This window comes from Colobus angolensis, unplaced genomic scaffold (genome assembly GCF_000951035.1).
Source record: "Colobus angolensis palliatus isolate OR3802 unplaced genomic scaffold, Cang.pa_1.0 Scaffold23, whole genome shotgun sequence".
Classification (NCBI taxonomy): Eukaryota; Metazoa; Chordata; class Mammalia; order Primates; family Cercopithecidae; genus Colobus; species Colobus angolensis.
The window spans coordinates 9,513,323-9,537,321 of NW_012115488.1; the positions used below are offsets into that span (position 1 = coordinate 9,513,323).

Below are 23,999 nucleotides of genomic sequence, written 5' to 3' on the forward strand. Positions count from 1 at the left end.
CAATAGGAGGCATGGACAGAGGACCTAGAGCCCCTGGTGAATAAGTGGATTCAATTCAGATATTTGAAGGCACCAATTTGAATAGGATAGCTGAGGTTACAGAGGAGATTTTTTTTTAGAGAGGATGTATCACTACAGGAAAAAGTTGGCCCTTACTCTTTCTTTTCCTGACCCAGTTTAAAATTCTCTGCTCCATTTCCCACATCTGGGGTCTTGACAAGATACCATGTAAATCTATGATGTAGTTATGCATACTCTGCATCAATTGTGACATATATAACTTTTAACATTTAATGCATAAATCTTATCCTAATATTCCAATATTCTCTCAGCTTTTCCAGGCAGGTTTAAGATCTGATTTATCTATGTGTCTCCTGATTGTTTGCAAACATGATGGGTCAGCCAACAAGATGCATCTGATTCTCTGGGGGACTGGTTATAAATATAAATTCCTAGAACCCCTAATCCCCTCCCTGGGTAGGGATTCTGATTTAGTAAATCTGCAGTGTAATCTAGAAATCTGTACTTTAAAACAAACTTCCAAGTAATTTCAATGCACACTGAGGTTTAGAAGCAATTTTACTGAGCCCAGGTTCTTATTATGCCTAGTAGATCTTCAAAACAGACTTGTTAAGTGAAAAAAGATCACTGTTCAGTGCTGTTTCTCTTGTCCGTCAAATAAGATTTTATTAGCCAGGCTCTGGTGGATTAGAAAGGCATGAGGTAAACTCTTGTTGAAAACATGGCTCTACATATATAAGGTTTATGATGTTCTTAAATAAAGCAAAGGGCTTTAGCTCAGTGGGGGACATGCTTTTCTCAACCTCTTCCAGCAATGCTGATGTGACTGACACAGAAAAGCATACTTTATAGCCACAGATTTCATCTTTATAGCCACAGATTTCATCTTCATATCCATAAAACAGTTTTCAAAAACCCATGTTTTAGGTTACTAGGAGCATCAAGCCAGAGGATGCAGAAAATTCTGTGCAAAAAATCATGACAACCACAAAAGAACTGAAGGCACATTCTATCTACTGCTTCTGGGTTTGTTGTGTTACTGTTATACATAAAGATTAGAACCCAATTGTAATGCACTTTAACAGGTATAAGTGGATATATGTATTCAAATACATGCCATTTTTACAGACCCTTTGCTTTTCTGTTGTAGAGGCAAAACCATCCTTGATAGTTGCCCTTACTTGTCAATATTGGCTCTTCACTGGTATCCTCAGCAAATCAATGGACACAAGTTTGAAGGAAAGGAAGGAGATTATATTCGAATTCCAGAGAGGCTACTGGATATCCAGGATGCAGAAATAATGGCTGGGAAAAGTACATGTAAATTAGTCCAGTTTACAGAGTATAGCAGCCAACAGTGGTTTATAAGTGGAAACAATCTTCCTACCCTGAAAAATAAGGTAATCTATCATTTAAAACACTTACATGGTTGGAATGTGATTTATTTCTTTAGCAGGCACACTCAGAATGCGTTTGTTTAATCACAGTTTTGGTAAGTGCTACACATGGTGAACTAATATGAAATGTGTTCCATCTTTATGAACTATTTGTAGAAAGTTTAGTTTCTAAGTGAGCTGGAAATATTTCCTTCATGTTTTGAGTAAAATACATATTATATATGTGAGAAAAGTAAAAAATGTATAGCTTTCACTAATATAATATACTATTCTTAATTTTTAGTGAAGTCATCCAGTTAGAGTCAAAGTGAGTGTTGTCAGCTGAAGACTGCTGAATGACTAAGGCGGGGTAGAAAGGGCACAATGGAAAACCAATCAGACATCCTGCATGCATAAATAAGCTAAATACTAACAGTGAGAGAAAACAAGTGACTGTAGCTACTAGAAAAATGAGCTCAAGCTCAGGGTAGGAGACTCAGTCATTACACCAATTGTAAAACATCATTATATGTTCTGTTGCTTTTAACATTCTAGGTATTATCTTTGAGTGTGAAAGGTCAGAGTTCACAACTCCTGACTAATGACAATGAGGTTCTCTACAGGATCCATGCTGCTGAGCCGAGAATTATCCCTCAGACATCTCTGTGTCTCCTTTGGAATCAGGCTGCTGCAAGGTACTTATTAATACATTTAAAAAATTAGAATTTGGTCCTTCCCCATTTCAGTACCACTGAGCCTAATGTTTTGTACTGAGCATAGATGGTAGCCCCAGATGACATTAGACTGGAAAATAACCTCCATAATAAATAAGGGGAAGCAACATAGGAAATGGTCTAGTATCGTTCTGATGGCAAATGCAGCCCAGCATTTCAATATGCATGTAGCACATTATTTACTTCTTCATTTTTACTACTTTCATGGGATGTAGCATGAGTTCTGCCCAATTCCGACAACCTTGAAGTTATCAGTAAATTTATTGGGCAGGAAAGAAATTACTTCTTTTACCATTTCCATCTGGGCTTGTGATTCTGGAAGCTGATGCCTTGTGTTTAAGAGGAATCAGCAGGAATTTATAATTCTAGTCCACATGGCTTGGAGTACATTTTGAGATTAAATCCATGGACACAAATGGAAAGGAGAGAATGATTCTTTGAATCTCCTCGGCCTCAGGCCTCAAATTTTAAGCAGTTACAGTCACTAGGAGATCAGTCAATGCTGCAGGATCAGGCAGTGCTGGCCTAGAAGGGTCTAGGGTTCGTGTCAGCTACTTGATTTTGTTTATTACTGAATTTCAGCCACGCAAACTAAAATTCTAAATAGGTGTAATATAATAGCTTAGTTTGGTAACCAAGTGTCCTCAAAAACACTGAAATTTCTACTTTCTCTTAGAAAAATTCCTCTTGAAATTTCTTCCTAGGTTTAAGACAGATCTTAAACCTAATACATAGATACTCTGAAATCAATATATAATTAATAGTGAATGTTTCAAGCTGCATCTGGAGTTTGGGTCAGGAAGTTTTAGGTCCTTAAAAAAAGTAAAGAAATTAAGAGGCATTAAAAGGGAAGAGGCTCAAGCGATAGTCACTGAGGAAGGCTCAGAAGGCTTGGCATCAGATGCAATGTTTGCTAAAATCATGACATGGTTTTTCTGCTAAATTAGCCAGAATTCATAAAGGAAACACTTGAAAGAAGCTTAGAAAACATATACATAAGTCACTCCAGAGTAGAAAAAAATTGTGGAAGAAATCTTAGAAAACCATACAAGTAATTGATATGGTTCAAAATACAAGGACTTGTGGAAAAAAAAAAAAAGAAGAGTAAACACATATCACAGCCATGTTCTTGTAGGCGTTTTGAATGCTAGAGAAGAGTGCCTTCTATTGAACATGTCGAGTAGGTTTGCTAGATTAGGTAGGAATTTGTACTGCCCTGTTGAGAGGACAAGCTCCTTTGGTACCAGGAATGCCTTCAAAGCTTTGGTTGGTATTTAGGCTGCTTCTGAAGACATCCTGTGGAATCTGTTATGTCATGTTCTGGACAAGATGTTCCCTTCACTGTTTCTTCTTGAAAATGTGGTTTACTTAAGTATTGAGTAAAGAACACTTAAGTTTAGTAAGCTATTTTTTTCTTTAAAAGCCATCTCAACACCTTAAGTATTGATGAAAGGGGAAAAATGACTATTGTGTTTTTGCCCTAGCTGGTTGTCTGACAGTCAGTTTTGCAAAGTGGTTGAGGAAACTGCAGACTCTGTGGAATGTGCCTGTTCACACATGTCTGTATATGCTGTCTATGCTCAGACTGACAACTTATCTTCATACAATGAAGCCTTCTTCACTTCTGGATTTATATGTATCTCAGGTCAGTGACAGTATTTTTGAATCAATAGTTATAAATGTTTATGAAAATGAAAATCTGTTTTTCCATAGTCCTTTTATATATGCAGGATGCAAACATACCATAATTCCATCAGCACTAGGATAAAGCAAACTTTTTCATTGTCTTATTCATTAATTCATTCAACAGATATTTATGGAGGGCCATCTCTGTACTGAGGATACAGTAAAGAATGAGATGCAGTTTCACCCCTAAAGAGTATGTACTACAGTGTAGGATAGAAGCTAGATAATAGTTAAGGAAAGGCTATAGTTTACAATACCGTGGTTTAGAGGGCAGGTTCTGCAGTTACAATGTGATGACTATGTGAGATATTAAGAAATACATACAAAGAATTTTCAAAAAAATACATGCAAAGAATTTTGTATTTTTATTGTTTTTAAAGCTACCCCATGGGAAGATTTTGTATTCTGCAACTTAAGAGTTGTGAATATGCCAACCACTGTGTTAAAAAATAAATCATCTTTCACATTCCACATCTAGGCCTCATATTTGGCAGTAAGAAGAAATTAAGTTGTATTAATGTCTGTCAAACTATTTACCTACAACTTAACAATAGAAGTATTATTATTTGCTGTATTAATGATATGGTTGGGCATCTGAGAATTCCTTAAACTATAATTCTATGCCTCACCCTCACCCATTCTGTGCCCTGATTACAGCCCCACAACTTTTTCTATGAACAAGTTGCTATATAGTGAATTAAATTAAGAGCTGGGTATAGGATAATGGTTAAAAAATGCAAACTTTGGAGCCAAACTGCTTGGGTTCAAATCCTAATTATGCTGTTAGCTAGTTGTGGGACCTGGATCAAATTACTTAGTTTCTCTGTACTTCATTTTTCCCACCCATGATATGTGATTACCAATTGTATCTATGTAACAGGGTGGTAAATATATGAAGTGAGACTTTTCTAACATTCGGCTTTAGTGATATTTTGTCTGTAAATGTGATTATTATTGAATGCATATCTCTTGTATTTGGTATGCAAACAGTCTCTAATAGTCATTATCTTTTAGGAAGTTTTTCTGGAGATAGAATCAAGTAATTAATTAATATTCTTTGTTCTGGTTGCCAGTCTTTCCAATATAACTTTATTTTATATAGTTATAAATTTTCTTTAATGTGTTTTAATTCTGAACCTAACTTCAATAGCAAGACATTAACTTCTTATTCTTAATATCTTTCATAAAGGATGACATTTCTTACTTAATAGAATCTTCTAGGTCCATATAGTTCCAAAATCAGATGGAGACATCCTATTTTACTTTTATGCTAATATATTTAAAGAGCAAATCAATTTTATAGAATGATGAAATAATATCAAAAGGTACAATGTTGAAATACAATCTAGATGTCACTTTAAATATTTCCATCGAGACATAGGTTTATGTGCTGCTATGACCCACAAAATCCCTTGCTTGTTCCCAAAGACTGAATATCAAAAAAAGAAGGAGTTTTAAAAACTGAAGAGAGAATGTTATCCCGATTGTATAGAAAACTAGTAGGACTGACTATAATGGGTTTCCTGGAGAATCGTTGGTAAATACCTGTGTATATTTTCTGCAATTTACTCTAGAAAAGGCTACATGGATTTGCTCATGTATTTGAGAACATCTAAATGTTAGTATCTGCTTTTATCACTTTTGACTTGGCGTCATATTTGAAATTATTTTATTCTCTCTGTCCATGTCATATTGTTATGTAATTGCATGTTCTGTCGATAAGGAGATACAAAGTCTTGTCTTTGTACCTCAGTTTCGGCTTATCCCTCAGAGCTGGATGAATTCCCATCCCTCTGATGGATCCCCAGGAACCAGAAAAGAGAATTTTATATATCTTATATACATATTCTTCATATATCTTATATACATTTTCTATAATTTAGGTCAGGACACATTGAATATCCCTGTGAACGTGATACCACTTTGCTAGTACTTTTCCTGAAATACAGCAATATACAATTAGACAGGAATTTAACCTTTTTTTTTTTTTAACATACAGAGTAGATCACAATGTATGGGTCCCAATTCTAGTTTGCAGTTCTATTTACTATACTAGAGCAGAACTACCCTAGTGTGTGAAATAGTTGTAAAGGCCAAAAAGCTTACCACTTCTCAGCTTAGAAAGATGAAAGGAAAGGGCATATACATGTGACTTAAAATTGTAAACTAGTTTGCCAACTATCAGAAAATTAAACTAAGATCATTCCTTGAGGTTAAAATGAAAGGACAAATCATTCATTGCTGTGTGCATTAGAGTGCAGCATTATGGAACTCAACACAAAGATGGCTTGGTAGAAGTATAACTTAAAATAATTAGATAATAAAGCCATAATTTTGTAGTATAATTATTAAGAAACTTAGCATGGTTTGAGATACACATTGCTATTTTGAGGATGTCAATTCTGCCTTCCCATAACTCTTTTGATATTGTACTATCAAAGATAACACTATTGGTTAGGCTACTGCATTGAGTTTGACTCTGAATACAACTCTTATAGTCTTGTAATCTTTTTTTTTTTTTTTTTTGAGATGGAGCACCACTATACTTGGCAAATTTTTGTATTTTTTATAGAGATAGCGTTTCGCCATACGGCCCAGGCTGGTCTCAACTCCTGGACTCAAGCGATCTTTCCACCTCACCCTGCCAAAGTACTGGGATTACAAGTGTGAACCACCATGCCTGGCCAATATGGACATATTATTTGGGATGAGTTTGGCTACAAGTAACAGATGACAGCTCAAAGATATCTTAAACAAATGGATTTAGTTCCCAGATTGATTAATTCAATACCTTAATGGTGTTGTCAGGAGCCCAGGCTCTTCTCTTTTTATCCTCAAAGATTTTTTTCCCTCAGCTTTGTCTGTACATGATCTTAAGTTGGCTGCGGCAGCTCCAAGCATCATGCTAGCAATGTCCAGGCTTGCCAAGGGAAGAGCTCTTATTTGGGTCCAGTTTTAACACCAGTGAAAACTTTCCTAAAAGCCACCCAGAATGTTTTCCCTTGCATCTTTTTGATCAGAATTATATTCTGTGCCCTTTCATAACTAGTCTTTGTCTTAGAGAAGATCCAGATAGAAATAGAGAGACAAGCACTGAAAGAGCAGCAAAGGTTTATCTTTCTGAACGTTGCCCAGCAGTCCCTGACATATACTAGTTCATTGGTTGTTTTGTAGAGATGGTGGGAGTGAGGCAAGTGGGCACAGGAGTTCCTACTATTTTGCTCAGGCTGGTCTCTGAAATGTCTGGCCTCAAGCGATCCTCCTGCCTGAATCTCCCAAAGTGCTTGAATTACAGCTGTGAGTCACCACACCAGCCTGACATACAATAGTTTTAATAGATGTTTGTTAAGTAAATAAATACACAGTATTGATCTGATGATATCCTCCAATAATGAGATGTACTTTTGCTATATGTCAAGTTCATACTTTCAAGTGCCATACCATATTATTGTAGCCATTTTTAATAAAAATTATTTTATTTATTTTGAGATGAAGTCTCTCTCTCTGTCGCCCAGGCTGGAGTGCAGTGGTGTGGTCTCGGCTCACTGCAACTTCTGCCTTCTGGGCTCAAGCGAGTGTCCTGCCTCAGCCCCCTGGGTAGCTGGGATTACAGGCACGTGCCACCAAGCCTGGATAATTTAAAAAATTATTTTAAAATATGGAATAATTTTTCTTGCTTTCACTTAGGATAGTTTAACACAACACTCTCCAACAGAGTTTTCCAGGATGATGGGGATATTTTACACTGTCTAGTATGGTAGCCACTAGCCACCAGTGGTGCCTGAGCCCTTGAAATATGGCTTATACAATTGGAAAACTGAATTTTTAATTCTATTTCATTTTAATTAATGAAAATTTAAATTTAAGGCTGGGTACTGTGGCTCACGCCTTTAATCTCAGCACTTTGGGAGGCCAGGAGTTCAAGACCAGCCTGGGCAACATAGTGAGACCCTGTCTCTATAAAAAGTGAAAAAAAAAAAAAGGCCAAGCATGATGGCACATGCTGTAGTCCGAGCTACTCAGGTGACTGAGATAGGACGATTGCTTGAGCTCAGGAGTTCAAGGCTGCAGTGAGCTATGACCATGCCACTGCACTCCAGCCTGGGTGACTGAGCAAGACTCTGTCTCTTAAAAATAATAATAATAGTAATGAAAATTTAAACTTAAATGCCCACATGTGACTAATGGCTATTGTATTGAACAGCGTTAAGTTCAACCACCCTGTTTATCTGGAGGGTGATCTCCTGGCAACCTCACCCCTCTAGAATAACTCCTTTCGCCTAATACACAGAACTTTTATACTGTAAAATCCTTCATGCTGACTTTTGTTCATACTAGAAATCTTTTTTTTTTTTTTGAGACAGAGTTTCACTCTTGTTGCCCAGACTGGAGTGTGATGGTCCGATCTCAGTTCATTGTAACCTCCACCTCCAGAATTCAAGCACTTCTCTTGCCTTAGCCTCTTGAGTAGCTGGGATTACAGGTGCCCACCACCATGCCCAGCTAATGTTTGTATTTTTAGTAGAGGTGGGATTTTGTGCCTTTAGCTTATTAGTAGCAATAACCAAAAGGCATTATGCTGAGGAGAGAGGCATTATGCTGATGAGAAACATGGGAATCAATAGTGATAAGCAACAAAAAGTAGAAAAAGTGACAAGCACAGCAGTTAGGTTGGTGCAAAAGTAACTGCAGTTTTTGAAATTAAAATTAATTAAAATTAGTTGCCAAGGCCGGGCGCCGTGGCTGAAGTCTGTAATCCGAGCACTTTGGGAGGCCTAGACGGGCGGATCACGAGGTCAGGAGATCGAGACCATCCTGGCTAACACGGTGAAACCCCGTCTCTACTAAAAAATACAAAAAACTAGCCGTGCGAGGTGGCGGGTGACTATAGTCCCAGCTACACGGGAAGCTGAGGCAGAAGAATGGCTAAACCCGGGAGGTGGAGCTTGCAGTGAGCTGAGATCTGGCCACTGCACTCCAGCCTGGGTGACAGAGCGAGACTCTGTCTCAAAAAAAAAAATTAGTTGCCAAAACCATAATTATTTTTCCACCAACTTAATACATTAGGTGGGATAATAGAAAAAAAAGCCTAAGCTGAAAAGCTAATAGTGGACTTACTAATGAAATAATGATAATTTGGTTTTATTTGAATTTATCTGTAGAGAAAGCAGACAGATAAACAGATAATTCATAAATATTTTAAGGAAAATTTCATGAGAAAATGTACTAATACTTCTCTTGTGAAGGAGTAAACTTAAGTTATTTGGAAAGTATCTCTCATTCTTAAGTGATGCCAAATAATAAAGATGTTTACAAACATATGTAATGTACATATTTAATTTACATACAAATATTTCATATGTTTATATGCATACAAACTTTCAGATATTGTATAGATAGACAGGGAAATCTGTAGTCAAGTGTGATAATAAAAGACTTTAGCTGTTCTTTACTAATTAGATGTTCTTTTAGAACCAAATCTGTTATCTACATAGTGGTAGGAAAAAAAAGAAAAGGCAGATTACTCAATTAGCTGCTTGTTTTGTCTACATCATTGCCAAGAAATCTGTTTTTTAAAAAACTGTTCGGCATATACCTTTAAGTAATACCTGGAATTGTGATACTTTATTTTTTAAAATTTTTATTTATTTATCTTTTTTTTTTTTTTTTTTGAGACAGAGTCTTGCTCTGTCGCCCAGGCTGGATTGCAGTGGTGCAATCCTGGCTCACTGCAACCTCTGCCTCCAGGATTCAAGTGATTCTCCTGCCTCAGCCTCCCAGGTAGCTGGGACTACAGGTGCGTGCCACCACGCCCAGCTAATTTTTTTTATTTTTAGTAGACACAGGGTTTCACCGTGTTAGCCAGGATGATCTCGATCTCCTGACTTTGTGATCTGCCCACCTCGGCCTCCCAAAGTGCTGGAATTACAGGCATGAGCCACCACGCCCGGCTATATTTATTTTTTAAAAAATCATTCTATTTATAGTTATAACACTTTATGCTTTGTAATTTGCATATTTATATTAAGGAATTTAAACCAAAAAGTTTCTGCAATTAAAAAAATGATTTCTAAGTTTAAATAGATGTTAAATATAGCTATTTAATTTCAGATGAAAAAATAAAAGATAAGTATTTAGTTTATAGTGTCTTAGAAACCTGATAATTGAAATAATTATTTCTTTAAATTTTTGGTATTCAATACCCTCACCCAAGCCAGATGAGTTTCCCTAGACTAGGACCCGATCTGTTTGAGGTTTTTGGCAATATTCTTCTCTCCTACGTAAAAAAACGCATTTGGATAACTATGATGCGTTATAGGCTAGTAGAATCTCGCCTGTCTTCCTGCCACTGGCTTTGAATCTTGAACTGCCACCGGGTGTCATGCTAGCATTTTAATTGAAGCCTAATATACTTAATTAAATATTTCTGAGCTGGTCAAATTTAGTATACTAAATGTATATTATGAAACAGGAGTATAATAGAGCATTACTAAGTTAAAGGAAAAGGCTATAAATAGGCTCTTCTTGTGCACTAGAACAAATAGTTGACTTGTGTATTTCTCCTTGCTCAGCACAAATCCCTTGCCTCACATTGTTATCATCTACCGCGTAAACTTACAGCAGAGCACATATTTGTGATCATGTGCCTTAAAATGAAAAAGAAAATCTTGCAAGCCCTGCTTTAAAGTCAGTATATTACTCACACACACACAGAGAAACACGCATGCACATTCACACACTCAAGCCTTGAATTTAAACTGGCTTTTATCATCTTAGGGAATTCAAAGTATACATTACTTGAGTTCTGAGCATCGGCTCCAATAGTATATAGACTACCTGGGTCAAGATCCACAATATCTGGCATGACTCTGCAGTTTCTGAAGATACACTCTGTACTTGTGTGGGTGGATTTTGAAGCCAGCCCCAGGACCTACACATGTGTTCCAGAACACCCCATGGAAGCCTTCCCAAAAAACGGATTGCTCCAGATATCTTGGCCAAATTTCTAGGCCGAAAGCCTTGACTAATGCAAAGCCTCCCTTGTTGTGGAGAGCCTTGTCTACCTGGTTAAAATATAACTCAAATGGTTTCTCAAAAAGAAGTTATGAGAAAATGAGTCACAAGACCCCATGTAGACCTTTTGCAGATGCCCAGTCCACTTATGCCAACATGCAATGTATTCTGAAAGTTTGTTCCACAGCTTCAAAAGAAAACAAAATGTTAAATGAGTGCAGTGGCTCCTGTTTATTAAGGAGGCATTGATATAACTAAACAAGGTAATACGTGCAAAGTACATGGCAAAGCAGTATACATATGTCAATTGCTGTTATGTTTCAGTAATCCTTAGATGAAATAACCTACTGAGAATAAGCGTGGGGTAAAATACTTAAGGGAAAAAGCAAATAGGTTATCATATGCAGCATGTTTAAGTCTTAAAAGGCAGAAAATATTTTTAAAATATGTGTATACTCTGCCTTTAAAAATCTAACATTAAAAGAAATGTATATGAATTGCAAGATAAAAGATTTCTTGGATTAGTGCTAAGGTTCTGACTATCCCCTTGAAGTTGTGTAAACAGGCGAATTCAAACAAACTCAAAGATAATAAGAATAGTCTTCTTCTGCCGGGCGCGGTGGCTCAAGCCTGTAATCCCAGCACTTTGGGAGGCTGAGACGAGTGGATCACGAAGTCAGGAGATTGAGACCATCCTGGCTAACACGGTGAAACTCCGTCTCTACTAAAAACTACAAAAAACTGGCCGGGCGAGGTGGCGGGCACCTGTAGTCCCAGCTACTCGGGAGGCTGAGGCAGGAGAATGGCGTAAACCCGGGAGGCGGAGCTTGCAGAGAGCCGAGATCCGGCCACTGCACTCCAGCCGGGGCGACAGAGCGAGACTCCGTCTCAAAAAAAAAAGAATAATCTTATAATCTTCTTCATACAACTTAGAAATTTAGAAGTTTAAGTTAAAAGTCATTGTGGAGAAAATAGCACATTTTCTTCCTGGTTTGGGCATCCAGTAGTGCAAAGTTGCCTTTAAAATTCATAATTAACACTATTGTAATTACATAACTACTTCTAGTAGATAAAAAAGGGGTAATTACCAAACCTGAGTTTTGGTAAGACCATTCAAAATTTTATGACTGAAAAATCTTATTCACATACCTGAATATTTCTATTTCCCCAAGCCACCTGTTCTTAGAAAGTTGGATTCCAATTTGATTTTTTCTTAAACAATAAAACTTGACTTCTGTAAATATAGAAAACCAAGGGCCTAATAAAATTATTAATCTGCTAAATTTGTAATTTCTTTTTAGTGGAGAAGTGAACATGTAGATATTTATAGTTATCCATTGGGCTTGACTGCTAAGTGTGAAGATCTTACTTGTCATGGAAAATGGAGTAGATTACAATTGCCATGTCGTCTTTTCCACAGGTACTGGGCAGAGGCAGGTGGCAGACCTGACATGCCTACCTGCTGCCAAAGATTCTTGCTATGATGCTGTTAGAATCTTCGTGGATTATTAAACCATACGTGGACTTTTTTGTTCCTACAGGTCTTTGCTTGGCAGTTCTTTCCCATATATTCTGTGCCAGGTACTCCATGTTTGCAGCTAAACTTCTGACTCACATGATGGCAGCCAGCTTATGTACACAGGTAGGAGAGCGCTGGCATTTATGATTTATCGTGAGATGTCTGTGTTTCTTCTTCTTTGGTCCTTGAACTGAGTGTAAAAGTAAAGTTTAATCTCAACTTAGTTGAAATAAACTTGCTTAGTTTTGCAGTGGAAGAGAATGGGGACAGGAGAGTCATGTAAGGAAAATTAGGCCTAAAATGCTTCTTTCTACAGAGAAGCACTTTAATATCATCGCTTACAAAAAAAGCTTCTTATCACAAAGTATCTTATTGTCAGCTAATATATGCTGAATGCATTTGTAATTTATATATACATTAAAATTAACATTTTATTAATCTGTTTGAAATATGCTGTGTTATAAATTCTTTAAGTGTAGGACGTTAAGATGATGTAAACTTTTGAAGTATCTGGACACTTTGTATTGTTTCCTATAATATAATAGTTTGATAGAACATTTTCTTTTGAAAAATCAATCAGTTTTCTATGGTAGAAGAAACTGTGAAAAACATTGACTTATTAGCAATGTTAATTTAAAGTATCTAGTTTAAAGCACCGTGCAAAGCACAGAAACCAGAACAAAAGATGAAATTAGATGCTTTTTCTATCCTTACAGTGTTTATAGTCTAGAAAGGCAGATGTACATATAAGTAACTATAATTCAGTGTGATGTGTGAACATAGACCATTTGCAAACTACTCTGTGAAAATAGGTGAAGGCTTAAGTCATTTTTTTTTTTTCATTTTTCTCTGAAGGTCAAGAAAGTCTTCATAGAGGAGATAATATTGAGCTGGGACTCAAATGAGTGAAAATTCAGTTTGTTGATAAGGACTAAAAAGGGTCTAGACATTTATATAGGCAAAGGAAAAAAAGCATAATTACTTCTACTTTAAGGCTGAAATTATAGATCCAGGCAGAAAGAATATTCTATATAATGTTCTTATTGAGATGCTTTTTAATATTGTTTTATAAAATTAGAAAATCGCACTCTTCTGGGTGGGGAGACACTACTGCAATGCAGACAATACTCTATTGATTGGGTGCTGGTCATATGTGTGTATTCAATTTGTGTGCATTTATTGTGCTGTAGACATGATTTGCATACTTTTTTTAGAATGCTAAAGTGCATTTATTGAACTCTGGATAGAACTTGAAAAAAATAGCATTTGTGGTGGAGCTGAAATATAAAATGGAAAATTATCTTAAACATTGGGATTCTGTCACACTTTTTTGTTCTAGGAGTGAAAATGGCCTATAAATTCCACACTCTATTTTTCAGGGAATAATTAAGTGCTGGATTCTACACAGAGGTCTCTGATTGGGTTTTTGAAGGCCCTATGAGCTATGAGAAGTAGCAGTGGTTACCAAAGGTGCTTGCTTTGAATTTCATAAGGCTATTTATATTGCCTTTGTAACCTGCCTTAGCTGTTTGATCTCGCCTTTGCTTCTTGAATCTAATATATTAGAAAACCCGCCTTCCATAATTAGAGTTTACTTGGCTGTATTCACTACCCACTCTGGTGATTTCTTGGCAGCAGAATTTGTGCAAGACTTAATTATAGCACTATAGAATTACAGACAACTCTTCAGTGTCCTAGCAGACAAATTTGCTCATGTCTAGGGATGTGAAAGACAAAACCAGGATTTCTATGTTGAAGCATTGACTTTTGATTCATGTTGTATTTAACATTGATTTTGGAGAAAACGGTTAGTCATATCCATGTTTTTCAGTATATTTTTAGAATAAATGAAACAATGTAGCATGAAAAATCATGTAATGTATGACTTGTGACATGAAATAACTAAAGTATTTTCATATCTCATTTTTGGCAGGAAGAATTGGTATATTATTGATAGAAAATAATTTATTTCAAAATGCTTTATCTACTTAGATTTAAAAATACCCTCTGAGTTAAGAAGAATAGTTATCTCCCTTAAAACCTTTTAGCTAAGGCTTTAAAAAATTCTTAGGCCCCCAAAACAAGAAGCTGACTACAGTAAGTTGGGCCCCCACCCTATATAAATTTTAAAGTCATGTTTATAGCTCCAGTTATAGAATCTTCCAACAGGAGTTATTACAGTTCCAGACTTGGATCTTTCATTTGGGATCCGCTGTCAATGTTATATTGTCATTTTTGGAGATTGAGTTAACTCTAGAGAAGTCTTCAAAAAATACAGGCTTGGCCTATGGTTCTTTAGCTAAGAGGGAAAATTCTGTAGCTGACCTAGAGTGTTTGAGTTGTGAATACTTTGCAGACAAGTCTACCAAGACCATTCATTTTCAAATCTTTATTAATGAACTAGGACTAAGTAGAATGGCTTTTGTGGAGAAGGGAAGAATGGAAATGCGATAGTCCTGGATTTCCTTTTGGAGCAATGTGGTATAATGGAATCAGAAAGTCAGGAAAATATGCTCGTCCAGCTCTACTTTCCACTTCTAGAAATATGTAGACTATTATAACCATAATTTATTGTGTGTATGTGTGTATGTATGTATGTGTGTGTGTGTGTGTGTATATTCATGATTAGAGGAATATAGATACAAATCCAAAGATGATTCCTGCTTTAAAAATCAAGATTTTGCTTTAATCTGGAGTTTGTCACTATAGCTCCTTTGAAAATCATCGACTATAAAATACCAGTAGGTGGCAGTAGAAGATTTATTTTTCTCCCTTAAATTTGCCAGTCTCCCTTTAGCCATGACAGCATTCAGTAAAAAATTTGAGAGATGCTTTCATAGTACTTCTTTAACTGAACTAGAGGATATTTGTCTGCAGCATAGCAAATACATATTTGTGGTTTCCTACCTTTGTCTTTTTATCCTCTTTATTCAGAATTTAATTAAATGCAAAAGTGCCATAAGAAAAGATTGTACTCCACTGGTTTCAATATATCTTTCTACTGCTTATATATGTTCAAATTCAGGGACATAAAATCACTTTCATCACTATATTTATGAGCATTAAGTGTGTTATTGATACAGAAAAATGTGTTTATTAATATGTCACAGAAGCTTTGAGATAGAGGTCTCTATTTTCAGTTTATCAAAAAACATACATATTTTTTCAATACCAAGTTATTTTTTTCTCACTTATATAAATGAAAATGATTAAATGGCAAGAAATTGTAGAGCTCTTCAAGTATGATGTGAAAAAACAGCAAACAAATTTGCATGGTATTGGGTGATATTTCTGAGAAACACATCTAATTATATCTTTGGGATTTTTATCTTTGAATCACATTGCCAACCCATGTGTGCCCCGATAAGGCTGGTAAACAACTAGTCACAAAGGGCAAGTTTGCAGTTCAGCGTTCTCAGTTCTGGAGGTTCTGTCAGGAAAAGCAATCTTCCAAATCTAAAAAAAGAACAGAAGTTTCCTCATAGAAAACATGATGATAAGATAGAACTGTATTTACTCTGATTAATAATACTTAACAAGGGAAAAGATTTGTTTCTCTTCTCTATGGTTTGTTATTTGTACAGCGTAAACGTATTTTCTGAAACTAAATAGCAAATTCATCTAGAAATGATGTGTGTAAGTGTGTACATTTACCAGCAAGACTATAGCTTAGGGGCCTAGTCTCTGGAATTTAAAAAAGTTGGACTCTTACTGCCCTTTGTCCACTTCTCATTCTGCAACATTTTGGGATGTCATTTTGCAATGTCCTGTTTCCCAGGAAGGATCCTACTCAGACACCCTTGCGAAAAACTTCTGCTTTAATCTGGAATTATGTCATTCTCGCTTTGAGTATCTAGCATCTTTGGGAATCTTTGATCGTGCATGACTAAAGGCAGAAGTCCTGTGTGACTTCCCAAATGTTGGCTCCTTCTGGATACTATGAATCCTGGTTTCTGTTCCAGCAGCTTGTGCTGTTTTGTTGAGATTGCCAACACAAGAAAGTCATTGTGTGAGTAAGGCTTGAAGACACATATGTAATAAGCATATTTTAACTGAAGCAGAGTAGGATAGAGATGGTAAAATGTTCATTAGTCAGAACAGAATTTTCCTTAGTTGGAAGTTTTTGCTAATCACTTACTAACCAGAATATCCTTTGTCGTTTCTACATTTTTTGCTGAAAAGAAAAAGTATGTAGGAGTTTAAGTACAAGGATCAAAATTAAATCTTGCTTTGAAGATTAGGAAATTGAGAAGCAGAGGGTCATTTTTCAGTAGAACATTTATGATTATATGTTAGTGCAGATGTAAATGGATCAAGAAAGTAACAAAGAATTGTTTCCTAAACTTCAATGTAGGCATCTTGTTAAAATTCAGATAGTGCATCAGTGAGTCTGTGGTGGGTTTCGAGATCCTACTTGTTAAGATATTAGATTAGCTATATTATGACCCCAAAACATCTCTAGTGGTTGTTATTGCTGCTGCTGTTGCCGTTATTATTATTACTAAATCCATATAATCAAGCTATTTTTCTTAGTATGAAATTTTATTTAAGAAATCCCATGTATTTTTTTTTTAGTTTCATTTCAAATATTACTGCCTTTAAAATGACTTGCATACTTGTATCTTTCCCTAATTAATGAAAGTCTGCTGCTGTGTCCTTCTGACTTTTTTTTCTGTTTTCTAAGAAAGGGAAAGGTTCTTAGGCAAGTGGACTAAGAGATAATTTAGAGTATGAACAAGGCCTTTATTCTGGTCATTCTCATAGCATTTGAAAATTTGCAAAACTTCTCAGTGTTGTTTTGGACATAAAATAAGCTACTAGAAAAAAGATATAACTAGTTCCCCTGCCCCAAGTTCATTCTTTTCTACCAAGATCTTGTAGGTGCCCTCGCCCTACTACAAAGGTATTGAGTATGTAAGCCTTTTTTTTTTTTTTTTTTGTACAATTAACTGTATTTAACTGTGTCTTTATGTAGATATTGGGGTATTTAACTGCATCTTTTCTTCATGTAGAGATTAGTTTAGTGAATATGAATAAAGACATTCTGCACACAGATATGAATATACATTTAAGTTGAGTTTATTAAACTATTTGACTCAATTTAGGTATGCTCACTGTATGGTGAAAATATTATTACATTCATGACTGAGTGACCATTCAACATTCAATAGTGAAATTAAAACCAAAAAATTGAGCAAACCCTCATCTCAGGTCAAGACCATTATTCATCGAGCAGCTCAACCACTTCCATCTCATCTATCATATGCGCAGTATTGAGACCGTACAATGAGAAATGCCAAGCAAGATGCATACACACACACACGAAGCATGTAAATGATAACCTAAAACACTAACCTCATAGTAAGAACCAAGTATATAAAGAGAAAAAAATCTCTTCCTCTGTAGTATACTATGTAGTACTACATAGGCTGAGAATAAGGCATCCCAGCTTACAGAGTCTCTGTGGAGGAAATGGAATCTGACCTGGTTATTGAAGAGTGCATAAGATTTGAAGACTTGGCATGTGACACATTCTAGGCAAGGAAAAGAACGAGAACAAAGACATCATGGTTATAGTGATCCTGGCTGCTTTCACTTGAGTAAGGCTTGAAGATCCCACAGAGAAATAGGTAAGTTTTGACTGCAGGTGAGGCAGCTCCCCGTTGTCTGAGAACCATGAGGAGTTAGAAAGTCACCAATGGAGTTAGTCCAAAAAGTCACAATATGAAAGGAGTGCTCTTAAGGATTAATCTGGCAATGAGAGATTAAAGGAAAAATGAATTAAAGAAGGTAAGAGACTCTAATTAGGGAGAGTAGAGAGGTTAGTGGATTGCTTTTACCATCATCCAGTTAGGATGGGTTCTGAGCTTAGACTATGGTAATGGCAATGAGAATTCAAAGGAAGGAATAAGGACTAATAAAAATGTTGTATTTTTCTTTATTAAATTTCTGCACTTTCTTGTCTTCTGTCTTTAAAACAATAAAAAAGCCACATTGCAAATTTTATTTACTAAACATTAATGTAATACTCATTACATATTACAAGAGGTAGGGATTATGAGGTAGGTATTAGTATTATTCTTATTTTACAGATTAGGAAATTGCAACATAAAGAGTTGAATTACCTGCCGTAGGTCACATAGTGGTAAGTAACAGAGCTAGTATTTGAACACAGCAGCCAGCCTCCAGTCCTTTTTTAAACTGCTATACTAAGTTGCTTCATAAATGAGGAATTAATAAAATTTACTCTGTCACCAAATGAGAGAGATTTTTAAGGTGATTGTGAAACTAGTGGTTTCATTTGACTTAAATAGGAAAGTGGAAAGGTTTAATAGTTGGAGAGTGGTATGTGCAATTTTCAGCGTGAAGGGTTTAAGGATTCCATAGCATAGAGATTTAGATGTTATCTACATAAATGTAGAACTTCTTGACACTTTAAAATAGGTTCTCTGAGACAGGTTGGGTAGAGAGCCTGTGTAGATAGAATACATATACCTAATGTCGTTAAGGGCTGGACTTTATGGCACTGAATTTAGTAATTTACACATACTACATTATTTACTCTTGTAACAACCAAATGAGGTGGATACTGTTATCATCCCTAAAGAGACTAAGGGACACTCAGTTACCTGCCATAACCTACACAGGTAGAACATTGAAGGAAGAAGAAATTGAAGCCAGATGTGTCTGGCTCCAAAACTCATGTATTTAGAGACCATGCTATGTGGAATGAGAAGGATCACTACAAGAGGATTGGAAAAATGTTAAAGTTTTCGAAGCCAAGGAAGGAAAAATGTTTCAAATGGAAGGATTTGTGCATCATGAGGAGATTAATTCTCAAATTTGGCAAGAACAAGGTCCCTGGAAACTTGGAGAGGGATAATGAAAATTAGAAAAAGTTAAAGAGTAAATGGGTAAATGGGTAGGAAGAAAATGGATGAGACTATCAGACCACAGCTGTGAAGTTTGTCAATGAAAGAAGAAGGCAATCAAAGCACAGGAAGTGGGGAACAATTATGGCGACTCTGATCATAGAAGGTTTGCTGGAGGGAATCTGGCCCCTGGGGCTGCCACCCAAGGGGCAGGTCTCCCCCATCTCCTGCACTGGTATTTTCTTTCCTTGAAAGAGAACTTCCTATTGAAGTTTGTTGAAAGGGTGATAGGAATTAGTAAGTTTCTCTTTGATCCATGTGTTTATTTATATGTTGTGATTAATTTGAATTATTTAGGTCTAGGCAAGTGACTCCCTGCTAGTGCACCTCACCTAATCACGTTATATCTAGGAGAAAATTAGAACTCTAGTTTGATCTTTCTTTTTCCATTTCTTGAATCCAAATTTCTGTGATAGCCTTGTATTTTTGGTATTGTTACTATTGAACTTTATGTAAACTTGCAATCAATCATGAAACAAATTTATAATTAGCAATTATCAAATAATTATATAAGTCATTCTACAACCAAAAATATTAATGTTATGCTATTCACAAGTGTGTGCTTTGGAGTATTACAATGATTTTGGTACTCAAAATAGAGTGAAATTTGCATATTGATTAAGGTATTGAATTCTCCCCCCAAAAAAATGTTATTTTATTTTTGCTTTCTTTTTATTTAAGGCTGCATTTTCCTTTATGTATCAAATTTGTCTTTCTTAAAGTCTCTTAATAATAAAATCAAGGCCGGGCACGGTGGCTCAAGCCTGTAATCCCAGCACTTTGGGAGGCCGAGACGGGCGGATCACGAGGTCAGCAGATCGAGACCATCCTGGCTAACATGGTGAAACCCCGTCTCTACTAAAAATACAAAAACTAGCCGGGCGAGGTGGCGGGCGCCTGTAGTCCCAGCTACTCGGGAGGCTGAGGCAGGAGAACGGTGTAAACCCGGGAGGCGGAGCTTGCAGTGAGCTGAGATCCGGCCACTGCACTCCAGTCCGGGTGACAGAGCGAGACTCCGCCTCAAAAAAAAAAAAAAAAATAATAATAATAAAATAAAATTCCTTTTCCTCAGCAAGCTTTCAAAATTCAGCTCAAATAGACTGTTCTCGCTAAATTGAAAATAAGTGGACACTGAAGATACAAAAATAGTATCATGGTCACAATACTGGGAAATTCAGACTTTCCCAAGTGCTGAAGTAGCAAAGCAACAGAAAGAGTGAGTAATATTCTGAATTAGGCTACAGTGACATTATCATGTTTGCAACATGGCTTTTGTTACTAGGAAAATTTGTGAGGCAAATCCAGACTTTACCAAAAAAATACCGGTTTGGAACCATCTATTACAGCTTCAGTAACATAAACTATCCTTGACTTTTAAAAGATTTCCTTGATGTCTCTGACTAGGCAAAATCAACATATGAAAAAAGTTGTTTTTATGAATATTCAATGAGTGCTCTAAATAACTGTAACAAATATGGAGCGTAGGGGGAAGCGTCTCAGTTTTGGAATTAGAGAGACTGATGGGGTAACATCTGTCAACTACAGTGGAAAAAAAATCACTAGGAAAATAATAAGAATGCCTGATTTGCAGCGTTGTTGAGAAGATACATAGTGGATCATGTTCAAATGCACAAAACACAAGATCTGGGGAAGGAGATTTCAGAAGAGGAGGGCAAGGAGGATTCCTGCTGTCTCACGATGTGCAGAGGCACTTCAGGTTCTGCCCTGAGTTGAACACGGAATCCTTCTGGAGAACCTGAGCCCTGAGTCTGCTTTTCTGTGCTTCAGGTTTTCTTAAATCAGCTGCAAGGGAGGAGAGAATTTGGGGCCCCACCCTTTTTCAGTAATTGGCTCTGTCAAGCCTGTAACTGTGCCTGTCATTGTACTATAGATAATATAGACCATGAAATTTTTTTCCGTTGGTCTGCATTATCTGTTGTAGACACCATCAGTAATTTTGTTTATAGTTTTTAAGAGTTTCTTTCCCTAATCTGAGTATTTTCTAAGTGTTTGTGTCCTCATTGCTTGTGTTGAATTGTTATAACCTTAAAAATTAGATATATATATGTATTATATATAAAATATATGTGTGCCTATCTAGAAAAATATATATGATGTGAGCTTGTGTATATATGTGTGTATACATTTGAAATTTGACATAGACCTATATTTTAAAATACAGAGACACTTGGCTCCAAAGCTGAAGGGCTAGAGCGCTGGTCTTGTGAAAATACAGAGACACTTATTTAATGAAACAGTACTGCGAAGAACTGTGATAAGCACTTGATACGTTAACTCCAGCACTCTATGGCATAGTCAGTATTTATATTATTGCCTCTGCATTGTGTGTAAGAAATCTGAGACACTAAACAGTTCTGTGACTTGCCCCAGGTCTCAGATCAAGTAAGTCTATCTCCAAAAGGTGTTTCCATAACCCCTTCTCCACCCCTTTACAGAGGAGCCCTCAGACACCCTGGTAGCCTTTTTCCATCCACTTCCATGGAGCCTAATGACATAGTCCTCTTGCAGACAGTTTTAGCATTCACTCTGTTACTATACCAAGCGTGCTAGTAGGCTTCTCTTTAGTTTCCTTTGTAACTCTCTGAAATCTTGCTTTCTTCTGTGAAACTTTTAAATGAGTGGTCCTTATAAAATTGGTTTTTAGATTTACATTGACCTCAACCCCATGAAGTTGTATCTCCTGAGCTTTATCTGCTTACTGTACCAACAGAGTGCCTTTTATGTAGTTGCCTACCTGCCTAGCTGAGCTTTAAGCTCCCAAGGGAAGAGACTATTCTTTTTTATATCACATCCAATGCCAAAAGGTAAAAGACCAAAATAACATCAGTCATAAAGACAAAGCAGCCTTTCCATATTCTTTGCGTGCAGTCTAGAACTGCCCTTCTGGCAGAGCCCTATTTGAATACCACCTTCCGGGAACATACACTCTGTGTTCTGCCAGGAGTGGGAAGGAGCTTGGTTTCAGCTACTATATTTTGGTTGTAAGGGCGAATGTTATTGCCAAACTGAAAAACATGTCAAATATCAACAACCAAGTGGGTTTTGTGGTCACATTTCATCTGTAGGTGATGGCGTGTGCCGGTGATTTTATGGGGTTTGATGTGGAAACTGAGAAATTCCATAACTCCAGAGCGCACCTCTAAGCCCCACCCCCCGATTCTCACTCTTCTGCAAGACAGAGATCAAGGTTGAATGAAAATCTTTGAGTACAAATTCTCAATTTTTGCACTTTTAAAAACTTCTAAAGTATAGATTTCTTTTAAAAAAATGCTCAGAGAAAAAATTTAAAAAGCCAGACGTGGTGGTGCACACCTGTAGTCCCAGCTACTCTGGAGGTTGAGGCAGGAGAATTGCTTGAGCCCAGGAGTTGGAGGCTGCAGTGAGCTGTGATCGTGCCACTGCACTTCAGCCTGCGTAATAAAGACCTTGTCTCTTAAAAAAGAAAGGAAAAAAACTTCAGTTAACCATATTTGGGAATTAAATGCTTTTCTACTCTCTATTTTTTGGGTTTATCCCATTTGTGATCTCTTCTCTCAATTGTCACCATTATCTTGCTAACCTAAGCCACCTTTCTTCTTTTATGGACTCCAAACTCTTCTCCATGGTTTTAACCTGACCCCTTTCTCCTTAATCTGTTCTCCTTTCAGCAGCAGGAGTGGTCCTTTTAAAGACTAAATTGACTCTAATCATTCTCTCTCAGACCCTTCCATGTCTTCCTATTGCACATAACAGAGGGACTCTGACCTCCCTCTTACTCAGGATCAGTCTCTGACCATTCTCCGATCTCATCTTGTACCACCTCCACATTCACCCAGCACAGCCACAGTGGGCACAGTTCTTTAAATATGCCCAGCTTCTTCTTGTCCTACATGCTGTGTTCTAGTTAATACCTAAGCCTGGAAATTTCTGCCCCAGTGTTTTGCTCATCCGTGTTTCCATTTATACAACATTCACTCACACTAAGCTCTTATGTTACCACCTCAGAGTGGCCTCCCCAAGAAGCCCCTCCCCCATGGTGTCTCATCACTGTTATGTTTATCCATATCACATATCAATATCTAAATTTTCTTGTTCATATATTGTATTCTGTCCCCTTTTCCCCTTTCTGCTTCTAGAATGTCAGCTCCATTAGATCAGGAATTGCCTGTCTTGTTCATTGCTGTTTCTAGCACTTATAAAAGGCCTTTTGGCTCACACTAGATATTCAATTAAAAAAAACTGTTTAAATGAATAAGAAAAACAATGAAGTTAAAAGAAATCTTAGGCTTTCTTATGAAGAACATTCTTAGCAGTCTGAAACTAACCTATCACCATTTTCTCATGAAAATAAGCACTTCCTATATTCTCAATTCCTTAAAGCAAAACAAAACCAGAACTGGGTATGGGGCACATGCCTGTAATCACAACTACTGAGAAGGCTGAGGCTAGAGGATCCTTTGAGTCCAGGAATTTGAGCCCGCAATGAGCTATGATTGCACCACTGCACTCCAGCCTGGGAAACAGAGCAAGACCCTGAATTTAAAGTCAGAATTTTAAAGAAGAAATTATTCATATTCTTTTTTAAAATTATTGTACTTTAAGTTCTAGGGTACATGTGCACAATGTGCAGGTTTGTTACATATGTATACATGTGCCATGTTGGTGTGCTGCACACATTAACTCATCATTTACATTAGGTATATCTCCTAATGCTATC

The 23,999-nt window shown here is 36.7% G+C and overlaps 1 protein-coding gene across 1 annotated transcript in view; it reads left to right on the top strand.

Moving 5' to 3' along the window:
* The window catches only part of ADGRV1 (adhesion G protein-coupled receptor V1), a 605,676-nt gene that overhangs the window by 286,678 nt on the left and 294,999 nt on the right, over positions 1-23,999 (top strand). The window contains exons 80-83 of the mRNA XM_011944259.1: positions 1,172-1,421; positions 1,953-2,092; positions 3,616-3,776; positions 12,373-12,473. Coding sequence (XP_011799649.1) covers positions 1,172-1,421; positions 1,953-2,092; positions 3,616-3,776; positions 12,373-12,473 — 652 coding nt within the window. The remainder of the gene's footprint in view (positions 1-1,171; positions 1,422-1,952; positions 2,093-3,615; positions 3,777-12,372; positions 12,474-23,999) is intronic.